Genomic DNA, 20,717 nt, shown 5'->3' on the forward strand with positions numbered 1-20,717 from the left:
CCAGTATCTGAAGCCATGCTATAGTCAGTATATCTAATATACCTTAAAAAGTTAAATCCCTAATTAAAATATTTGCAGAACTGGGAAAACTTTGATGCAAGGCTTTTATTGCATCAATAAAAAATAACATGCAAAAGTACATATAAGTTTGCTCATAAATGTGAGAATTTTGCAGTCTCATGTCCTTTGAGGGTGTAGCCATTTTCTTGTACTACTGGGGGTTTTTATTGGTAACTACATAGTACACTCATAAGATTTTGCTCATGGAAACAAGTGTAACTCTTACTCATTGACAGCTTACCTAAGGACTTCAAGTTATTTGGACTGGTATTAGAATGACTTAGTTTATTTGTTTTTGAAAAGATAAAATTGGCTTTTGTTTCTAGTAAATAAAATACTAATCTTTTTGCAGAAGATGTTGAAGTAATAATGAAATACTATACATCTTACTTAAGATGCTCAAGACTAGATTTAAGCTGTGATAGTTTGAATTTTAGAAGCCTTTATCTTTTTGAGAGCAAAAACATTACAGGTGTGAAATTACTGTTATTGGCTACATAGCATCTGCTTATATTCTGTTAAATGCTTCATGTTTTAAAAGCATTTTTATCTTAACATGAAAAATGAAATAATTGAATAAAAAAGCCAGGTATTCTGTCTTGATTACTGAAAGTCAAGATAATAATCAGGAAAATGATAAATTTTTCATCTTATGTTCAATTAAAGCATGAGTTGTTATGGAAAAATACATTTCCTGAAATACATATGGACAATTTTCTATGATTATATTTTTTAAAGAGAAACAAGTTATGTCTGACTGTTAATGTATTTGTCAGCCAAACTGTTATGTCCTTTAAAGTTCAACTCTAGTTTATAGTTGACTTTACTATGTGCTTAATATGTGCTGAATTTCGTATCAAACACTTCTTTTCTCTACCTCCTCTGAATAGTTTCTCTGCTGGAGTTGAATTGTGTGGTTGCAGTCCTTGCTTGCCTGTAAGATTTCTGATTTGCAGTTTAGGCTCTATTACATTTATAACTGTATGAATTTCTAACTCACATGAACTGTGCATTTCCTTTCTTTAATGTAAAACATTATGAGGGTTTGGTATGCTAGCATCCAATATTGTTGTTTGGAAAATTTTATTCAGTAAAGCTCTGTATAAAGCCAATATAGAGCCAGGCAAGGGATGATATACAATCCGGCATCATAATCATAAAACTGATAAACTGTGAGCTCTCTATGCAGGATTATTTAGAAATGCAGAAACACATTGCCTGACAATGAATTGTTTGTTAGTTTTCATTTGTAATGGTACATTTTAGAGGAACTGTGTTAAAAGAGCATTTTTAAGGTTGCAAAGACAAACATTTGAAAGGTGAGCAGTGTCACAATTAATATTGTCTGTGCAAACAATCCAATTTGCTGTAAATATATTTTTATCATATGATCTTGAATCACACAGTCACAATGATTTCCTGTGGGATGTCTGCCTCATTGCACAAAATGGATGGCACACACTTACTGAGAATGTGTTTAATTTTTTTTGCCTTCTGTTTAGAGTATTTCACGATTGTTTATTCATTGCATACTATTGAAACAGTGCTTAGAAAAGAATTTGTTCATTATCTGATGGGCTTTTTCTTTAACCATGTAATTTTTTTGAGTTAATAGGTTGCAAATCTTAATTCTGAAAATTCCATTATGCAAAAATTAGTAATGCTTTACTTTACTACTGCTTTTACTGAATGTAGTTTCTGAGGTTTAAAAACTTAATAATAGGTGAGGGAGCATTATGTATATCTGTGCCTTATCAGAAGTGTTTTTTAGATTAGGATCAGTAGCCAAAGTTCCCCATCCAAACAGCAGAGAATCCAGCAGCAGTAATGCTCTGTCATCTTCTTTGACTGGAGAAGGATGCACTTTACAACTAGATTTCACAGGTCTCTGATAAAAGGAGAAAAAGTTTTGGACCCTCCTCAAGGATTTACCAGGGTGAACTTCCTTTAACTCTTTTATCTGTTTTCTCTTTGTGTAATCTGATTAGGTTTTTCATTTTGTACTTGTTTCTGGTGCTGCTGTTTCAAAATCTAGAGCTCACCAAATTAATGCTGGTTGCCATTCTTTAGGCTTCAGCCCATTCCCATAAATCTTAGTGTCTCCTTTCTGGTCTCGCCAGTGTCAATCTTTCTTCATATTCCTATTTCTGTGCTTCACCCACTCATTTCTTGTATTAGGTTTGAGAGGCAAGGGTAGATAGTACCATCACATGGCAAGGGGAACTAAAAATGATTCATGAGCTGCCTACAGTTCAGCAGTGAGAGTGCAGCTCTAGTGTGAGGGATTTCATGACATGACACAGGTGGATTGTGCCTGCACAGAGGCTGCTGAGTAATCCAAACTTTCATTTTAAAGAAGGTGAATCACCAGGTTCTGCTTAAAGTAGCTTTGCTGGGTTCTATTGAAAGGTACTGTTCTCTCTTGCTTGTAAGCTACTTTGAGCTCCCTTAAACTCTCTAGTGGGTACAGTATGAGTGTTGGAGTGAAATTTTGGGATGTGGCTTTGTAAGGTCAAGAGGGCTGGTCACTGCAAGCCTGAAGTGTACTTTATTTCAATTTGGAAAGATTTGGAGGTGTGGTATAACAAAATGTATAATTTTGAGAAAAGCTACAGTCTATTTAAAAATGTAACACATTTTTAAAAGGGAAAAAGTTCACAAATCAAGGCTATATGAAGATTTGGCAGATATAGAAATGATGAATTGGATGAAGATGATAAGACTTTGGTTTTGTAAGTGAAAATATTTTAAATAGCATAAGAAATGTAATATGGTTTTGGACGCTCCCGAAACCTGCTAGTAGTGAGTTATCTCATCTGGAGAAAGAAATGCAGCCAATAAACAGTAAAAGGAGATTTGAATCTTTTTTGAAGCCTGAGTGAGGCTCTTAAAATACTCTTCCCTGTGTAAGTGAGAGACTGATCACTGGAGAGTCTTATGTCTTGAAAGTAATTCTGTGACCAGTCATGTTTATGATTCAGATCTAAGGAATAAATTTATTAATGCAGCATCAATCACAGGCCTCTGGTCTTATTAAGACACATGGGCAAGATCCTCTTGTAGCCAAGTTGTGACTGAAAACCTGGCATGATTCCCAAGCCCACTTCGTTTTGCATCACAACAACCACAATTCAAAAGGAACTGAACGGCAAGTAATGAGCTAAAAGCTTTATTCTTAGAATGGTTATGACTGAGTTTGCTTTGCAAGTCCTGTTTCAGTAATTTCTGATGTGTTTCTCAAACATTTTTGCATGAGTTCTAGTTCAGGTGGACAGCTTGCCTTTCTGTTCATCTTAGAATCATGGAATGGTTTAGGTCGGAAGGGACCTTAAAGATCATCTGGTTCCAACCCCTTGGGCATGGGTTTTGGTTTGGTTTGGGGGTCTTTTGGTTGGTGTTTGGTTGTTTTGTTGGGTTTTTTTTTATTAGCTTCTTGTGTTTTAATATAGACAGTCATTTTGAAATGGCCAGAAAGCCTTTAGACATTATTAATTTGGTAGTTTTACACTTGATTAAACCACAGTATTGATGCTTTAAAGTTGCAACTCAATTATTAGAGTAGTTCTCTGTAGCTTTGAAGAACAGAATGTTATGTTCATACTGCAAATAATTTACATTTAGTAAATATTTATGTATGATCTTTTCTGAAGTAGTAGTGCAATATTTATACCTCCCCTTTTTATTTCTCAAAAAAAATATTTTCCCAGTGGTAGTCATACTTAATAAATACTTAATATTTATAGGACTTAATAAATACTGCTTTTGTCCTCATTTCAACTTAACAGTTTAATAATATATTAATTCTAATAGTTTCTAAGTGTATACTATTCACTGCTTCTTAGTTTTAGATTAATACAAAAACAATTAAAATGTTCCCCAGACTTAATTTTTTTCCCATTCTCTCCCTCTCAAAATTTCATCTTACTTCCCATTTGTTCTTTAAATCCTTACTTCAGACTTGTCCATTTGTCAAAGAAATAAGCAGTAAATATGTAAAGCTTAGAATGTACAAGTTATTTGTGTGGAGTCCATATAGATACCTTGAACTCCAAATAGTTTTGTGAAGTGCGAACGAGCTTCAGGACAGCTGATTTAATTTATCAATTAGTTCAAATCCATCAGAAACTGTTAATCAATTGTAGGCATAATGGCAATGAGGTATTTAGGGATTTGGGAGTTACATGACGACAGTGCAATATTTAATCTGGTTTTTTTTCCTTTGCAAGCTCTTACTAAGAAGAAAAGGATCGAATAAGTAAAAGCAGAAAAGTGTTTGTTCTGCTTCTTCCCCATCGCTTCATCCTTGTTTATGTTATGTAGATATTCAGGAAGTAATTGGAGTTTAAAAAATATCTGAGTTCTTTGTACTGTTCACAAGATTTTTTAAATATTTATCATTTCATCTTTGCACAAATTTAGGCTATTTAGAGATTAGTATTAGTTTAATGTCAAATATCTGCAGCAGCTCCCTAATGCTCGAAGATAAGAACCTGTTGGTGGAGAGGTGCATGAAAGTAGAGGGTAACAAAAAAATAAAGCCTAATGATTTTGAGCATTGAAAAGGTGTAGAGAGAACTAAATGTTAGAAGATATGGATCCTTGGTTTGAATTAGTCCCTTCATTCTAATTTTATTAATTATCTAAGGGGAGCTCATTTTATAATATCTCAAAATCCTGAGATTAGCTCAGTTGATTAGAGCCTGTGCTAATAACAGCAAGGTTGTGAGTGCAATCCCCATATGGACCATTCACTTAAGAGTTGGACTTGATCCTTGTGGTTCTCTTCCAACTCAGAATATTCTGTGAATTTTGGTGAAGTCTTAGTTCTTAGGGCTTGAACTAGAATAAACCATGATAGAATGCTTCTTAAATATGAAGTGATTTTTTTCAGCTGAATACATGCTTTTTTTTTTTTCAGTTGCTGAAAATTGAATTTGTTAGTTTAAATATAAAGTCGTGTCTCAGTCTGATGATGGTAATATTTTTAATTTTAGGATATATTGTATTATGAACAGCTTAAGTCAAATGTGATTCAGCATGACCTTTTAGTGGACAGCCTGATTTACAAGGTAAGTAGTTCACTAAATAGTGATTGAACGATTTATATTCTCATCACTCTGGTATCTTGTTGTTTGGGTTTTTTTAACAAGGAAAATATTAAATAGTTTGCTTTTAAGGAAAGTAAGAATAACTAGTGTGAACTTTTTCTGAACTCAATCCTTTTGCCTGAGTTGTCTCTTGTGGAAGACATTTAATTTGAACTTTTAAATTGTAAAGAAATGGTACCTTCATTTGAAGGAGTAACTGGTTTTGTGAGAAAGAAAGAACAGGGTATGACAGCTTCCATTTCAAGTTTTTACTCTGAGTACTTCATCATGTTAATATAGTATTTTTTAATTTTAAAATATGGAGTATAAACTTAACTACAGTTGTTTCATGATTCAATGGTGAAACTGTCTTCTTCCACTGTGTTATGTTTAGCCTCCATGGGAGTCTGAAGTGAGGCCTTTTGGCTTCAAACTGCTGTATTTTTTTTATTACAGGATGTAAAGCTGACAGCAAGCAATGATGACTACTATTTTGTATTTGAAGATTATTTATATCAGGTATGTAACTATTTTTGGTTAGAAAAGCTAGGAAATACACTCCTATAGAATTGTACCATCTTTGGACTGCCTTTGTGTAGGCAGAGTACTGTGGGACACATGCATCTGTTTGCCATGTTACATATACTTTCCCTTCTGAATAACAAACTTATACTCTTAAATAGATTAAGCAGGACAGGCTTCTAAAACTCCTACAGTGAAGGACCCTACAAATTGTCTTTGCAGTGCAGTAAACCAGAAAATACGAAGTCAGCCATATTGTTCCCCTTTCCAGCTTTGCAGTAAAAAAACCCCAAAACAACCAAAGCTGTGGCATACAGAGAAGTTAATACTCGAGAAGTATATACAGGGTTCCACATTAAAAAAAAATTACTTTAAAGTGACCTACTGCAATAAGTATAAAAGATTTTGTATTACCATATTTTTATTTTGAAGACGTTGATTCTGAATAATTGATTCTGAATAAGGTGATGATATGTATGGTTGCTTTTAGGATTACTCCCATTCTAAAGCTGCTTCTAGTAATGGGGTGCTCAGCTAATTTATAAAGTATTGTCTTTGTTGTTGCCTGTTAAATGCCCTTAAATAGAAGGAGATTACATTTATGAATTTCCTAATGTGTAGTTGATTGCAGTGTCAACATAAATGTCATGCAGCAAACTTAACATTTCCATAGTGCTTTTGATTTCATTAGTCCCATCTGTTGGGTTAGACTTGCTTAATTTTTTGGTTTAGAGCTACGTGAAACGAAATGATTTCTTCTTTGATGGGAATACGTAAAACTGCTAGTAATTTAGGTAGTCAAGAGACTGTCCTTAATGCTTCTTAGTCCATACAGATAAAAATATGCAGTACTATGTAAGCATACTATTCTATCATGTCTACATATAATTTAGCATATAAGCATTTAAACATCAATACTTAAAACTATAACTTTGTGAAATTAGACCTTTTTAACTTAAAAATAGTTACAGTATTAAGGTCTGTATTCAAATCTGTTTCTGAATTACAATTTGAAAACTAGCTGCATAATGACAACTCAAATATTGAGTTCACTTCAATATTTACGTGTAGGAGTTTTTCTTGGTTTAAGGATCAAAGATAATCTTCATTATTGTGACACTGTGTCTTCATCATGGGATGTGAAAATCTCATTCCTAGTTCATTTGTTATGTAGACTATTAAGGCATATTAATTAGTCATTAACTGACAGTTCCAGTGGACACAGAATTATAAACTATGAAGGAGTATGAACTTTTGTAAATCTTTTGTTTTAAGACCATCAGAAATAGATTTTATTTATCATTCTCAGTATATAGCACATTTGAATGTTTTAATTTTCTATATAACTCTATTAACTAAAGCAATGACTACAGAATGAAAATCATAAAAGAGACTAAGCTGTCTTTAGTAATTTGAAGGAGAATCACCAAAAATCTTCAAAAAATTGTGTGGCTAGTTTTACTGCAAGGCTTTCAGGCAAAGAATATCTCAAACTTCTAATTATTTGTTGCTCTAGTTTTGTTTGCTACTTCGTGGTATTCTTCAGATTCTTCTCTAGTAGAAAGCTATCCATTTTTCTTCATAATTTCCTCTTCCAACCTAATTTGCAAATGCTTTGCCGCCAAATTATTTTGTTCTATAGCCCCTGGAAAAATTCTGCAGTATGAGTCATTCTGATATGGGATATTATTTATTGATTTAATATGATAACTGGAATTAAATATTGGCTAAATAAAATAGGTAATGAAAATTTTAGTTTAAACCAGATACATTTTGCACTGGTTCTCTGGGTTTTTTTGCCATGACTCTTAAGTTTTCCAAGTCAATGAGCAGAGTGTGTCATTTGTGTGTTGCTTAGCAGATAAAACATCTGTCAAAATAAGAAAATTGGGCTTAAAATAATGATGAGGATATTGAATTGGATTATTGGTACCTCTTTAGCAGCATACAGTCTTTTTCAGGAAGAACACTGAAATGATGTAATTTATTTCCTTTAATATTTTTGCTTTCTTTAGCCTAAAGTTTACATGTTTTTATTACTGAAATAAAATACAGTTACTTTTAATAAAGTAATTTCTTTTTGATAAAAGCTTTGGCTTTTTGTTTCTTTCCCTCAGTGATTTGAATTAATTTGTTTTCTGTTCAGTTTTGATTATAAATAGCCAATAGTTTGCCAAACGTTTCTGTACTTGAAACAGGGTTTGTATCATTGTTTTGTTTAGCACTATCAATTTTTTAATACCAAAAATAAAACGTAGATTAATATATTTGTAAATTCATTATTTCAGGCCAGAGGTTCAATTTGAATACTTTAGTCTTACATCCTGCAAAATGAATACATGCAAAGAACCTCACCCAGCAGTTCTTAGATATAGTCATAACTTATTTTTGAGCTAGAGTCTACCTCTTATAAAGATGCATAGTCTTAATTTAAAGACTTCCAGATACTGGTACTAGACACTGTATTGCTAAAAAAGGGGGCCTCGAATTAAGGTTACATTCTTTCCCCTATGAGTGAATATGATTTATGTCCTTTTCAGATTAGTTTCTTTTTCTTTCACCTCAATTAACATACACAGAGAATTACATTTGCGTGTGTATTGTTATTGTCAACGATATTTTGGCAGCTATGAAAATGATTGTGTATTGCACAAAATAATATTTAGCTTAAACTGTTTGAGATAAAGGAACTATTTATTTTTTGTAAGATGTTTGTATCTGAGAAATAGTTTTGAGGTTCAAAAAAGGAAAAAATCTCCAAATACAACCCGCTTTCCATAAAAAATAAAAAAAGCAGTAATATTCAGATGTTTAATTTTGCATGTTTCCTTTTGACAAATGCTGATATCTGGAAGATTTTTGCAGAATTACTGGGAAAGAAAAATCCATTCATTTTTATTCTCAATAAATTAAGTAGTGAAACACCATCTAAAACCTTTCCACCTTTTACACCTCGACTACAGTTGAAACAAACAAACTATTAAAACCTTCAAGAGCAGAGGGATTCAGGTGTGAAAAAGTCAGCGGCAAGTTGAAGTCTGCCTTACGTCTGCCCTCTCGTGTGCATTTTTGATAGTGCATCTTTTGGTTGCATGAAAATATGGAGATTTTAAAATACAATACTAATTATCAGATTTTTTTACAACTCCAGATAGGATGAGATTCCTTATTGTTATTTTTTTTCTACGAATGGTTTTTACTATTTAATTTTATACTCAGTTGCTGTGAATACTGGATTTTTCATTTGTGTAAACAATAAACCCCACAAATATACCTTACAGAATACAATGTGCATTTCAGACCTTTGGGGTACAAGGTGAACATTATTATCTGTACTTTTTGAAAGAGCTGAATTTCCTGCAAGCATTCTGTAAAGATCCTGGGAATGAAAGCAAATGATCAGCCTTCTGGAACTCCACACATCTGAGAATGGAAATGGTTCATCTACTTATTCACTTACTAGGACTTCCCCAGGTCATAGTAACGGAACAGAAAAACAATCTAGTGGACATCAAAGCAGCCAGTTATACACACAGTGGCACCAGTGTTGTGACAGAAGGGGATACACGTTTGCTGAGAAAAGAGGAGGGTTGCAGAATATTTAACTGAATGAACGTGAGGGTAAAATCATAGCAAGGTTAAAGTGAGCCTGGAAATTTGAACAGGAAAATATACTAGTTGATCAAGAGCTTTCAACCTAATTGGCTCTCTTCAACAGCGTCTAATAGGTGCTAATTAGGGCAGGTCCTTAAATTTGTTTGACATTGCTTCGTTGATTCAGTAAGTCAGCTGACATTCATATGCTGTCTTTTTTACAGGTATTACTCTGTTTTTCCCGAGATACATCTGTCTTGGAGCACTTTACTTACAGTAGTGCCACTCCACCCAAGTCATACATACAAGGTAAAAGGAGTTGTTTTAAAAGAGATCATGTAGATTTTTGTTGGCTGCTGCAGTTATACAGTATGTGAATTTGCTTTGTGTTCATTACACCTCCTAGACTGCATATAAAAGAATGTTAATAAAAAGTCAGTGTATCCAGTTCACTTCTGCACAGATTCTATTATGACAGTTTAGAAGCTGACATAAAGGCCAGGCTGCAATGCTGTTCTTCTGCTGCATTTTTCTGTGTATAATTCTGCAGTGTTTTACCAAAGAAATGAAACACACGACTATGACAGTATGGTTAAATCTTGATGACATCTGTCTTCATTAGAGCCAGAAATTTAAATATACAGTGTTGTACTCTGCGGTTTCAGTAAATCTAGCAGCTGGAAGTGGTTTTAGAGTGTTGTCTTCCCAAAGTAGTGAGTTTTGCAGATATTTGTAGGCAGGAACAAAACATGTTGCTGGAGAACTGTGGGCTCTGTTCAAAGATGTGGGAGAGTAGAGCTTTACCAAGCATACTTAAAACTGATTTTTTTAAAAAGCATGACATCTTCAGAGTGTTAGCTGATTTTTGGATGTTCTTTGGCTTAGGTTCTCGTTATTTTTCTCAACAATCTTAAATTTATTGGTTCAGCCCGCTTGTGTTCTCTGCCAACTTCTAATGCCACACATTTGGACTGTTTCCATGCTTCTTAGAGCCTTACCTGCCTTGACTTTACCCAGAGGTTCCTAATTTTTCCTTCATTCTTGAGTCATGTAGTAATCCAGTCACTTTTTTTTCCATGTACCTTCTACATTCCTATTTTCTTCCTTGGTCCCTGGTGCCTTTGTATGGAGCCAAATGTGATTTCCAAGTACTTTTTCTGAGCAGGACCTCTGCTGACAGTTTTCCTCTTGCTGCCTCTTATGTCACAAGAGGTAACATTTGTTTCCTAATTTTTTAATTCCTTCTTTATCGCTTTTTGGGTATTTTCTCTCTCTTTAACTGAATTTTTTTACCTTCTTCTGGAAATAAGCAAATGGCTCACCTGAGAGCAGAACAGCGGGGGGTCCCACATCTCACTTCAGACACAGAGCCATGGCAGCCCAGAAACACAGCTATGGGGAACATCCAACTTATTCCTAGGCAAATCTGGGGAACGAAGTTGCTGTGTGGTGTAAATCCGAAAGGCTTATAGGTCCTATTTTTGGCTGATTTTCCAAGGGATGTGCTTGCTAAAAATATTCTCTATTACAACTCCTGACTGCTCAGCAAGCAAATTATTGAAAGGAAAAGGAGAAAATATTTTTTAGTTTAATGAAACAACTCATTTCTATAATTGGGAAGTACTTGATTTTATTTACATAAAGAGTTTTGCAGGTTAATGTTGATTTTAATTCAGTCAATTCATGCTACAGGAAAATAACAAAGTCCAGATTCCATTGAACCTGAAAAAAGTTCCCTATGCTAAATTCTTCTGTGTAGAGTTAACAGAATATAGAGAGATCTAAAGGATCTCTGATTATTCTGTAAATTTTCATGTAACTGATTACATTTTCTAGATTAATTGTCTAATTTAAAAACTAAAATTATTATGTTTTAATTATAACATTATGCATAATAACACCTTTATACTTATAAATAAATTATTAATTTTTAATAATGTATTTTTTATTATTAGGTTCTGTACTTAAAATACGGTTTAATAATACAATGTGTTCATTTTTCAGGGAAGGTAAGAAGTTATATGGTCGGTCTATATGATCAGTGATTTTCTTGACTTAATTAGTCTTTTGTATCCAACAGGTTACTTAAATATTTGTTAGTTCTATCAGAACTGTGCTATTCATCTTCCTCTCTGTTGCAGGCTTAATGAAGCCTTGAATATTTTTTATCTGTGCTTGTATCTGTTTAAATGCTTTTCGTCCCTAGGTCACTCTGCCCTTAACCTTATCCCCTCATAGAGTTTCGCTGTCTTCAAGGTCTGCAGCAAACACCTTTAGAGCTCCTAAACCACACACAAATAAAATCTCTGTGGAACAGCATTGCTGAAATTTTCCTCCTCTATTTTGCAGTTTCTGTTGTTTCATCATCCTTCTTTATTAGTGCTGCTTTTCAGTTTTATATCTGACACAGTACCTGTCCTATTGCATTGCTTTCTTGTTTTAGACAATATCATCTATAATGTAATTAGTTTTTATTTGTATACTTGTAACTTAGAATCTACCTTTTTAATTTAAATCTTTAGACCTTTTAACTTCTTAATCACATTTTCTTTATGGTTTGATGGTTCACAGGAAAACTTGGAATGGAAGAGTATGCTGTTTTCTATCCTCCAAATGGTATGAATTATACTATTGCCTCCTCTAGTGGTAGACTGTAAAGATACAGAATTTTTTCTCAAATACATGATAACTTCTTTTTCTTTTACATGTTATGTTTTGTTGTTACTCTGTGAAATTCATTAATTTCAAGGATAAGCTGGACTGAAGCTGCTCCAAACCCACATTTCAGCCTGGTGTTAGTAGTCACAGGGTTTGTCTGTGTGGGGGAAGGAGAAGGAAAACAAGTTGTGGTGCAGCAGCTCCTATTCCAGTCTTGTGTCACCACTTAGAGGATCTGAATGATACATGCTGACATTGGCTGACCTCCCAGCTTTTCAGCACTCAACAAACCACACCCTAAAGCCTTGTCCTTTTAAAATGTGTGTTCATATTAAAAATTCAGACTTAACTAATCTATGTAATTTTAAGTTAATATCGTTGCTGTTGTTGTAACTTCAGTTATTAAAATTGTTTTTTCAGCTCTTTGACCATTTCGATCCCTGTCTATTGAATCCTTTCCCTGGTCTTGCACTGCATTTGTATTTCAAGTTCAAGGTCTTTGCTCTTGTTTTCAAGGCCTTGTGTCACCAGTCTTAAATCTGTGTCTCTGGCCTTGTCTTATCTTTTGTCAAAGCAGCTTCCTCTCACTGGTCCTCTATAAAAACTAGTGAATGGGAGCTCAAAGCAGCTGGAAGGGAGGAGAGAGCTGTTGTGCTGCAGCTGCCAAGTACTGTAAATGTTGTATGAGTGCTACATGAACTACTGGAGGTCTTGGCCTCCTTTTTTTTCCTGCTCCGCTCTGGTCATTGAATGACATTTACGGGTTGTCATTTATCTGAAATTAGGTTCTGAAAGCAGCAAAGCTTTTACGTAACAACTTCATGGAAACTGAGTTTTACCTGGCTTTCTAGGAACTATAGCTTGTGTTTAAGCACGTAACTGGTTGTACTGAAGTAAGTGATACTGTACTAAAATATTTACAAGATTTGAGATCTATGCAGGTGCCATAACAAGGAAATATTTTATTCCTATGGTGGGCAGAATGGAATTTAATAACATGGGGGGGGGGGAATTCTTTTTGCATTGATAAAAAGGACTGTAAAAGAACAAAAAAATAAATATTTTTGTTTTGTAGGTGTAATTCCTTTTCATGGCTTTTCTATGTATGGTAAGTGTGACTCTCATAAACTAAAACGTCAGGATTGCTTTTTATCATATTGCAGTTTAAAGCTGTAAGTAATTTTCTGCAACTTTTAAACTTGTATGTATGCTTTTATGTTTATTTGTGTATAGACAGTTGTATATAATTTTAAAAATTCCAGACTGTTTCTATTGACTTATATTACAGCTTTCTGCTGTGTGGGAGTTCCTCATTTAAGAGCTAATAGCTGAGCTAAGCTATGCATCTTAATGTACATGAATAGAGGGATAAAGTTTGTCAACAAAGTGCTCTTTTTTCTGTTTCACTTCTGGGTAGACCAAGTTACTTGTGAAAAGAGTTTTTGAAAACATGAATTATGTGAAAGGCCTGTTGCTGTATCCGTTTGCCTACAAGAGGCATTAAAAGAGCATTATGTAATAGACTGGTTGCTACTTTAGTGCACAGAGGAAACAAGATTTTTAGGAAAAAAGCAGAAAAATGTCCTTGGTTTCAAATATTACAAGGTGGCTACTGCAGATGCACTCCAACAATGCGAGACTAGTTGTCTTTGCTTTTCATTCTTACCTTTGATTTAACAAAGGTGTTTGTGGTGTCACAGGACAAGCAGGTTTAAAGATTATACTTAAAATGCTATATTTTAAAATGGTATATTTTACTAATAATAAGTTTAATGATCACACAATCATTGAAATCACACAATTTAAATATGAAATGCAAGTTGGAACCTGATTAGGGAATCTAAAGTCTTTGAAGTAACGAACACTTTAGTTACAAACTCCTTCTTAGGGACTCACTAGGAGGCTTTCACTTATTCTGTGTGAACTGCTTTTCAAAATGTTTGGATTTGACTCTGCCCTTGAGAATATCATCTCCCAAATTTTCCTCCCTCCCTCCTGTTCTTGCTCTTTACAAGGGCTCAGAATATGCTGGTTGTGAGAAGGAGGCAGGCTGAAAAGCAAGGCAGCAGAAACATGGTATAACTCCAGCCTGTGGGTACAGTGGCTGGGACCAAGCACAGCATCCTCTGTATTCCATGCTGTGCTGCTATATGAGGAAGCATCTGGGTCTTTATGTAAATCCTGTACATTTTTTGCTGTTTGCATGCATACATTTTTGGGGTGCCAACTGTCAGAGGCTGTTCTGTTACCCTCCTGGCCTTTGTGTACATATGCACACTGCCAAGCCTTCCACCTCCATCTTCGATCATTAAAAACATAAACACTGGTAACACCCTCTGCTTTTCTTACCCCTATGTAAATACAATTTCTGTGAACATCTCACCCTACTGTAGCACCCCGTCTCTCATACACCATTTTTTTCATTAAGCCACCTTCTCTGATATACAGATATGAAAATAAATTCACACATGCATATATCCATATATATATGTATAAATGTACATATATCTATGTGCATATGTATACATACATCTGCCGACAAATGCATCCATATCCCCAACCTCTGTAAAAAAAACTGGAAGGGAAGGTGAATGTAGAGATAGAAGACTATGTGTGTGTTAAAATGTAAGCTGTCATCCAAAATGAATGCACCTGTAAAGTGAAGCAGTCAGCGTGATGAGTGAACAGATAAAAAGGCTGTTCACAAAAATGTATAAGGAAAACTGTCTCTGAAAATGCATTGAGTGAATGGAGTATCAGTCTGACAGAACCGGTTATGTTTGTGCAGCATATACATATAACATATTTATCTATATGCTGGACTTTTACAAAACAACAAAAGTTTGAGAGCTGCTGCTTTACTAAAAGAGTTCTAAACAGTAAACCACTAAATGTCCATGCTTTACAGATCTTGTAAGAAATAAACAGGTCTCTATCAGTTTGTCATACTTACGGGATGTTATTGTGGCAACCAAAAGCTGTTTTTTAATATTTTCATTTTCACAACATCTGTCTTCAAGCAGTCATACAAGTGAAGTAAGGAGCTGGTCACTAACCCCTGGGCACATTGGAAATTATAGACAGTTGAATCAAAAACTTGCACTGTTCAACATCCTATTGCCCTACACCGCAGAGAAGCCAGCACTGTAGTAAGCAGTTCTTATTAGTTTAGATTCTTGAAATATATATAACTACTACCTAGAATGTATCACACTCCTTTTCTTTACTTTTTACATTAAACGATAGAAATATTCTATAACAGTCTTCCTCGATAACTGGTTCAGTATTGTTTTTGTAAATTGTGCTACTATAAATTACTTGGTTTTTCCTCATACTTCATGCACTTAATCATTGAACTCTTTTAGCAGTTTACAGTGTTGAGTCAATTATAATTCTTTTATCCTTTCAGTTGCTCCACTTTGTTTTCTGTACCATGAACCTTCCAAATTGTATCAGATATTCCGTGAGATGTATGTGCGTTTTTTCTTCAGACTCCATTCCATCTCTTCTCATCCCTCTGTAAGTTCATTAGGAATTAAACCCACTCGATATTCTATTTGCTACAGAACAATAATACACAGTAGCATGGTTTTCTATGCGATTGAAATGTATTTCAGGCATGTTTGGGAAGATTATTAGGTAATTCTAGTTTGGATATTGTTTTCTATGTCCATGTTACTCTTTGCAATAGAATATCATGTATCTTATTAAAATAGTAAGTTCTCATTTTATGAGTGTGTGGGGTCTTTTATAAGAGTCAAGTGTTTTAATGTAATAGGTTTCTCAGTTAAAGGAATCACAAAATGCATACTCAGTTTCTTTCATTGATGACATGTAAGTGCACAATGAAGTATTGTCGGGGTAGAGGGACTAAAATATATGTATATAGATACTGTTTCAGTGATATCAAGTTAATGTGTGTTTGTTTAGCGAAGTATCTTGGTGTGATGGCACATGCTTTTTAGCACTACTAGATGAATTTAAATAATTTGGTTGTGTTTATGACCAGGATATGCTGTCTTGAATGTAAGACAATTGAAGAAATTGTCTTATCTTCAATTTCTGAAGAATAAAACCTAGCAAATATTATTTTTTTCCTTCAAAAAGTGCAGAAGAGTTATATTGCTTTTTGAAAGCGTTTCCTGGTTAAAAGAAAATCCTTTCCTTGATATATCATTTCAAGGCTATGCACTGTGCTTTCCATCATTAATAGCAGGGAAACAGGTCAAATAGAATCTGTTGATTTATATTGTAATTTAAAAAGAAAATTTAAAATGTGTTTATATCTAGCTTTTTTGTGGTTATCCCCACTGCTGTTTGGTTTTAGTTATCAGAGATACTTTTTCTCACATGCTCTATTTTTTAGTGCAACTGAGGTCTATTTCATCAGAGTGGAAGTATTTCAAGTAGTTCATATTATAATAACCCACTAAATACTCATATCCTGATATACAAAACGATAAGTAACTTGGAGCTGAAAGGGACTATCAGAACATATGATGTTGTTGATGCATAGAGAGAATTGTAGGAGCAAAGCTTTAGTGGTTGAAGGTATTAGAGCTGCTTGGGCCTTTCATACCTGAGCTGAATATTATATAATTAATAATATTCTATTGTTTGAATTAAAAATTCATGCATATTTACCTGCTGATACTGTTTTCTTGGATTTGACAGGATGAGTGTTAGTATTGTTTCTTTATGCTTGTTTCTTTAGGGCATTGTATCATTGTGTTTGCTTTTTGAGACTCTTCTACAAACTCATCTGCCCCAGCTCTTTTATCACCTCAGAGAAATTGGGGCTCAGCCGTAAGTACTTCTTTCTGACTTGTTACAAATGTTGCAGATTGATTGTTCTGAAAATGCTGTTCTGTAGTATTTATTTTGAGATCTATGGGAAATTATTCAAAGGTGTGAACATCAGCGTGCCATTTTTTCTTGAAAGTCAGCTGGAGTCCTTTGTGTATCTGTGCTTTGTGCATTTCTTCTGTATATTCTTTGAAAAAGAGAGGAGAATTGCTCTACAACAAATGCTGCATTATTCAGCTAAGTTTCAGTAATTCTTGTCAGATCTGATGGAACTAAGTGACTTATTTCCTAGGGGACAGAAGACACAGAGATGTGTTAAGTTACAGGAGAAGGTACCAGAGAGCAAGAGGCTGTCATTGGATAGTGAACTCATGGCACCAACTGCAATAGAACCTGAAAACCCTCTTTGCCATAATTGGTATCCATTTTAATAGCATAATAGCAGAGAGGATGAAACATTGAGGGTGATAATAGGTGAGGATCACTCTAATGTGATTGTTTGATCAGAATGATAATGGGAAAGATAGTAGCACTTTATCAACTGAGGTGCTAAATAGCTTTATGATGGCTGTTGCAAATTAAAATATTGATTATTAATGCAGCAAGAAAAGTGGCTGTTCTTCCTGGAAGAGAAATGCAAGAGAATAATGAAATGTTTTTAATTTATAGAGGATTCTTCTGATCATTATGGGAGGCAGAAATATAATAACTGTTGTTTATCCCTTGTTTGCAGGCTACGAATTTCATTTAAATGGATGGTACGAGCATTTTCTGGTTATTTAGCTACAGATCAGCTCTTGCTTCTGTGGGACAGAATCCTGGGATACAATTCTCTGGAAATTCTTGCTGGTAATAGAATTATTTTTACAAAACATTTTAAATCTGGGTGAATGTGAGGCAGATACATGTTAGCTTCAATGTATTTTGTGACAAGAAGAAAAAAGCTCTTTGACTGCTGAAAGCAGATTACATACATGTCAAAGAACATACTTCTAGAAAACTAGAATTGCATAAATACTGCATCGCTAACTGAAAATATGTGAGGCAATTTTTTTTTCTTATAGTAACACTTAAAAAATGCTTATTGGTCTCTGAACAGAACACAGGATCTTCTTTGGTGGTTTTGGTAAATGAGTTTGCCACCTTTCACAAAATACAAGATTCATATTATTCATTTATGGCAACTACTGCTTCAGTACTTTAAGTGACTGAGAGTCCCTCTGATTTTGCTGGATGATTTCTTCCTTTGAAGTGGCATCTTTTAGGAGACTTTGAGAGTTTTGTACTTAAATAATGCTATCATATTTATGAAGGTTTAAGATGGGGGTTTTAAAGAAGACATGTATCTTCAGTGGGGTCAGTTTTTAAATGTGAAGGAGTTGAATAGAAGAGCAAAGGTTTTGGTTCCATTTGTATGTATAGGAGAGCTTGTCCTTTTAATCAAAAGCTAGTCATCTTAAACTCAGGCATTTTCACTCAGACTAATCTGAAGGAATGTTGTGGTTTTTCTGTCTGTTTAAAAGTGGCCAAAGGAGCTCAAACACAGCCACTTGTTTTACGTTATTCTTCAGAATCAAAATGATTAAGAGAGTGAAAATTGGTATTTTACATCAAGATTAATTCTAACCACTAATTAACAGGTCAGGAACTTAAATATTGGGCATTTTCTTTCAGTCCTGGCAGCTGCTGTGTTTGCTTTCCGAGCAGTCAACCTGATGGAGGTGACGTCACTGGCTGCAGCTGAAGTAAGGATAAGTTTCAGTTAGAGGAGATTGAAATAGTTTCTGATGCTTTGCCAATAGGAGTAACTTAAGCTTCACGTGGCACATGATACATAGTGCAAATCTTTCTGTCTAAATTCTTACCTTAGATACAAAGTAAGGAAATTGTGAACATGCAGTACATAATGCTGCTTTTCTGGAGTAAAAGGAAATAAAGGATATTTCCTACAAAAATGCAGTGTTATAAAATTGTTTTGTGCAATTAGATTTTTTTTGTTTTAGTATGTAATCTGTGTTTGTGGGCTATATTGTTTTTGAAATGTTGTAGGGGTTTGTACCTTTTTCCTCAGAACATTTTAATGGAGTTGCTTCTGTGCTACAAATTACTAAGATTTTACAAGATTACTTTGTCACTATGAATCTGAAATTTTGCTGTGCATATGGTCATGGGAAATGAAGGAAAATAAGTCATTAAGATGAAGATTATAATTGTTTAGTAATTTGTTGGTTTGGGGTTTTTTTTGTTGTTTTCTTTTTTTTTTTTTTTTTAAAAAATATGGTGATTGATTCTTTCCAAACTTTGAGAGTTTGTGATCACTTTCTTTGGGTTTTTTTAAAACATAATTCATGAGAAGACATAAACTATTTGAGGTATTACATTGGACTTACTTCACAAGTACTAGCCAAGCCACAGGATAAGGATTCTTAATTCCCAATTATTTTTAGAAGCAAGTTGAAATGTTAGACCCCTTGTTCACCCATGATGCCATGTATATTTGAAGTAAGGCTAAAGGCTAAAATAAAGTTACTTGAGTTATATATGTAAACATATGCTTTTTCTTTGAAATGTTAGAATGAAAAATAATGCAATTAAGTGCAAACATAAACCAATATAATTTGTTTCTAGCCAGGTCCAAATCAAATTACTGACAATATTAAAGTCAGTATTTGAATCTTTTTCTGACTTCTTAACTTGCTTTAAGGAAATTTGATTCAAATGTCAAGTTTAACAAGCCTTTTTGGTTTTCCTCCTAGGCTGTGCTTGCTGATCTTTCAACCCTGAAAGTTATGCCTCTTCTTCAAATCTTCTTGTTTGCTACTGTCACTTGATCTGCTTCCACAATGCTGGTACCACATTCCAGTCTTTCAGGAGAAGCTAAGCATCAACTATGCAATGTCTTCATAAAACCAAAATTAAACTCTGTAATATCAATTTAGAAATCATTACCTTAAAATTTTCTAACTGAAAACAATAACTTTGCACACAATTGTGTGCAGTGCATGCTAATGAGTTTCACTGTAACAGCAATTACTTGTACATTGAGAATGACTACTTCTGCAAATAAACAGTATGAATCACTGTCTAAAATGCATGTAATAATAAAGTAGATGTAATTCGTGATCTGAGTTTTATGATGTTAACTTCAGAGTTGTAAAATCTCTCTTCTAATATGAAATTACTTTTTCAAGCTCACAGCTCAGAAGATATCGGCTCAAATACTGTCAGGTGAGAAAATAAAGATACTTCAACTTGCAAGATCTTTTTTTTCTCATTTTCTAAGGAAAAGATAGGATCATACACAAGTTCTGCTGTCTCTACCTTATTTATTCTTTTCACAGAAATTTTGTCCATGTTCTTTCTCGTGTTAATTGCTCCTGTTTATTCTTTTCTTACCCAGAGATGTAGTCACACATTCCCCATCCACCTTTGGTTAGGTATACAGCCACCTCAGGCATCTGCTAAACTCCTACCCAGAGTCCCATCAAAGGCACCGTGTCATAAAATATGTTCCCCTGCCGAGAAGGCCTGAGCAAAGCTTCCTTCAGAACTTGTTGGAGCCAGTCCTTGCGTGAGACAAAATATTCCCCTGAGAGTGATGCCAAGAGTCCTTTTGCTGTGCTCCATGCCCTCTTTGGGAGAGCAGTGCTACGCCTTTGACAGTTTTCCAGCCTCTGTGATTCAACAGCTCAGGCTTCAGTGCAAGATCCAAGCGCATATCCATGTGTGACGGATTGTCACTACACTGTCGGGCTGGCATCAGCTGTTAGCTGGCGGAACTTTTCGTGAGGTCTTTCAGATCTTTTCCACTGATATGTTTAATACCACAGTTGGAATCAATTATGTGATTTAAGTGCATCTTAACACCCAAAAAAGGCTCAAAGTCAAAAAGTCTATGATTCTTGTTGTCTCTGTCAGGATAATGTAGTAAAAACATACTGAACTTTTATAGACTGGTAGTAAATTTATGAGGCCAATTTTAAAAAAGGT

The 20,717-nt window shown here is 34.3% G+C and overlaps 1 protein-coding gene across 2 annotated transcripts in view; it reads left to right on the plus strand.

The window, feature by feature from the left end:
* Positions 1-19,850, plus strand: part of TBC1D19 (TBC1 domain family member 19) — a 46,509-nt gene extending 26,659 nt beyond the window's left edge. The window contains exons 12-22 of one of the 2 annotated variants that reach the window (XM_032686348.1): positions 5,055-5,129; positions 5,604-5,666; positions 9,488-9,572; positions 10,395-10,475; positions 11,835-11,879; positions 12,997-13,029; positions 15,331-15,440; positions 16,636-16,727; positions 17,461-17,576; positions 18,402-18,472; positions 19,484-19,850. In XM_032686348.1, the coding sequence (XP_032542239.1) occupies positions 5,055-5,129; positions 5,604-5,666; positions 9,488-9,572; positions 10,395-10,475; positions 11,835-11,879; positions 12,997-13,029; positions 15,331-15,440; positions 16,636-16,727; positions 17,461-17,576; positions 18,402-18,472; positions 19,484-19,558 (846 nt within the window). In that variant the 3' untranslated portion in view covers positions 19,559-19,850. The remainder of the gene's footprint in view (positions 1-5,054; positions 5,130-5,603; positions 5,667-9,487; positions 9,573-10,394; positions 10,476-11,834; positions 11,880-12,996; positions 13,030-15,330; positions 15,441-16,635; positions 16,728-17,460; positions 17,577-18,401; positions 18,473-19,483) is intronic. The other variant, XM_032686349.1, reaches the window with a different exon arrangement.
* The last annotated feature ends 867 nt before the right edge of the window (positions 19,851-20,717 follow it).

Source organism: Chiroxiphia lanceolata, chromosome 4 (assembly GCF_009829145.1).
Source record: "Chiroxiphia lanceolata isolate bChiLan1 chromosome 4, bChiLan1.pri, whole genome shotgun sequence".
NCBI classification, from domain to species: Eukaryota; Metazoa; Chordata; class Aves; order Passeriformes; family Pipridae; genus Chiroxiphia; species Chiroxiphia lanceolata.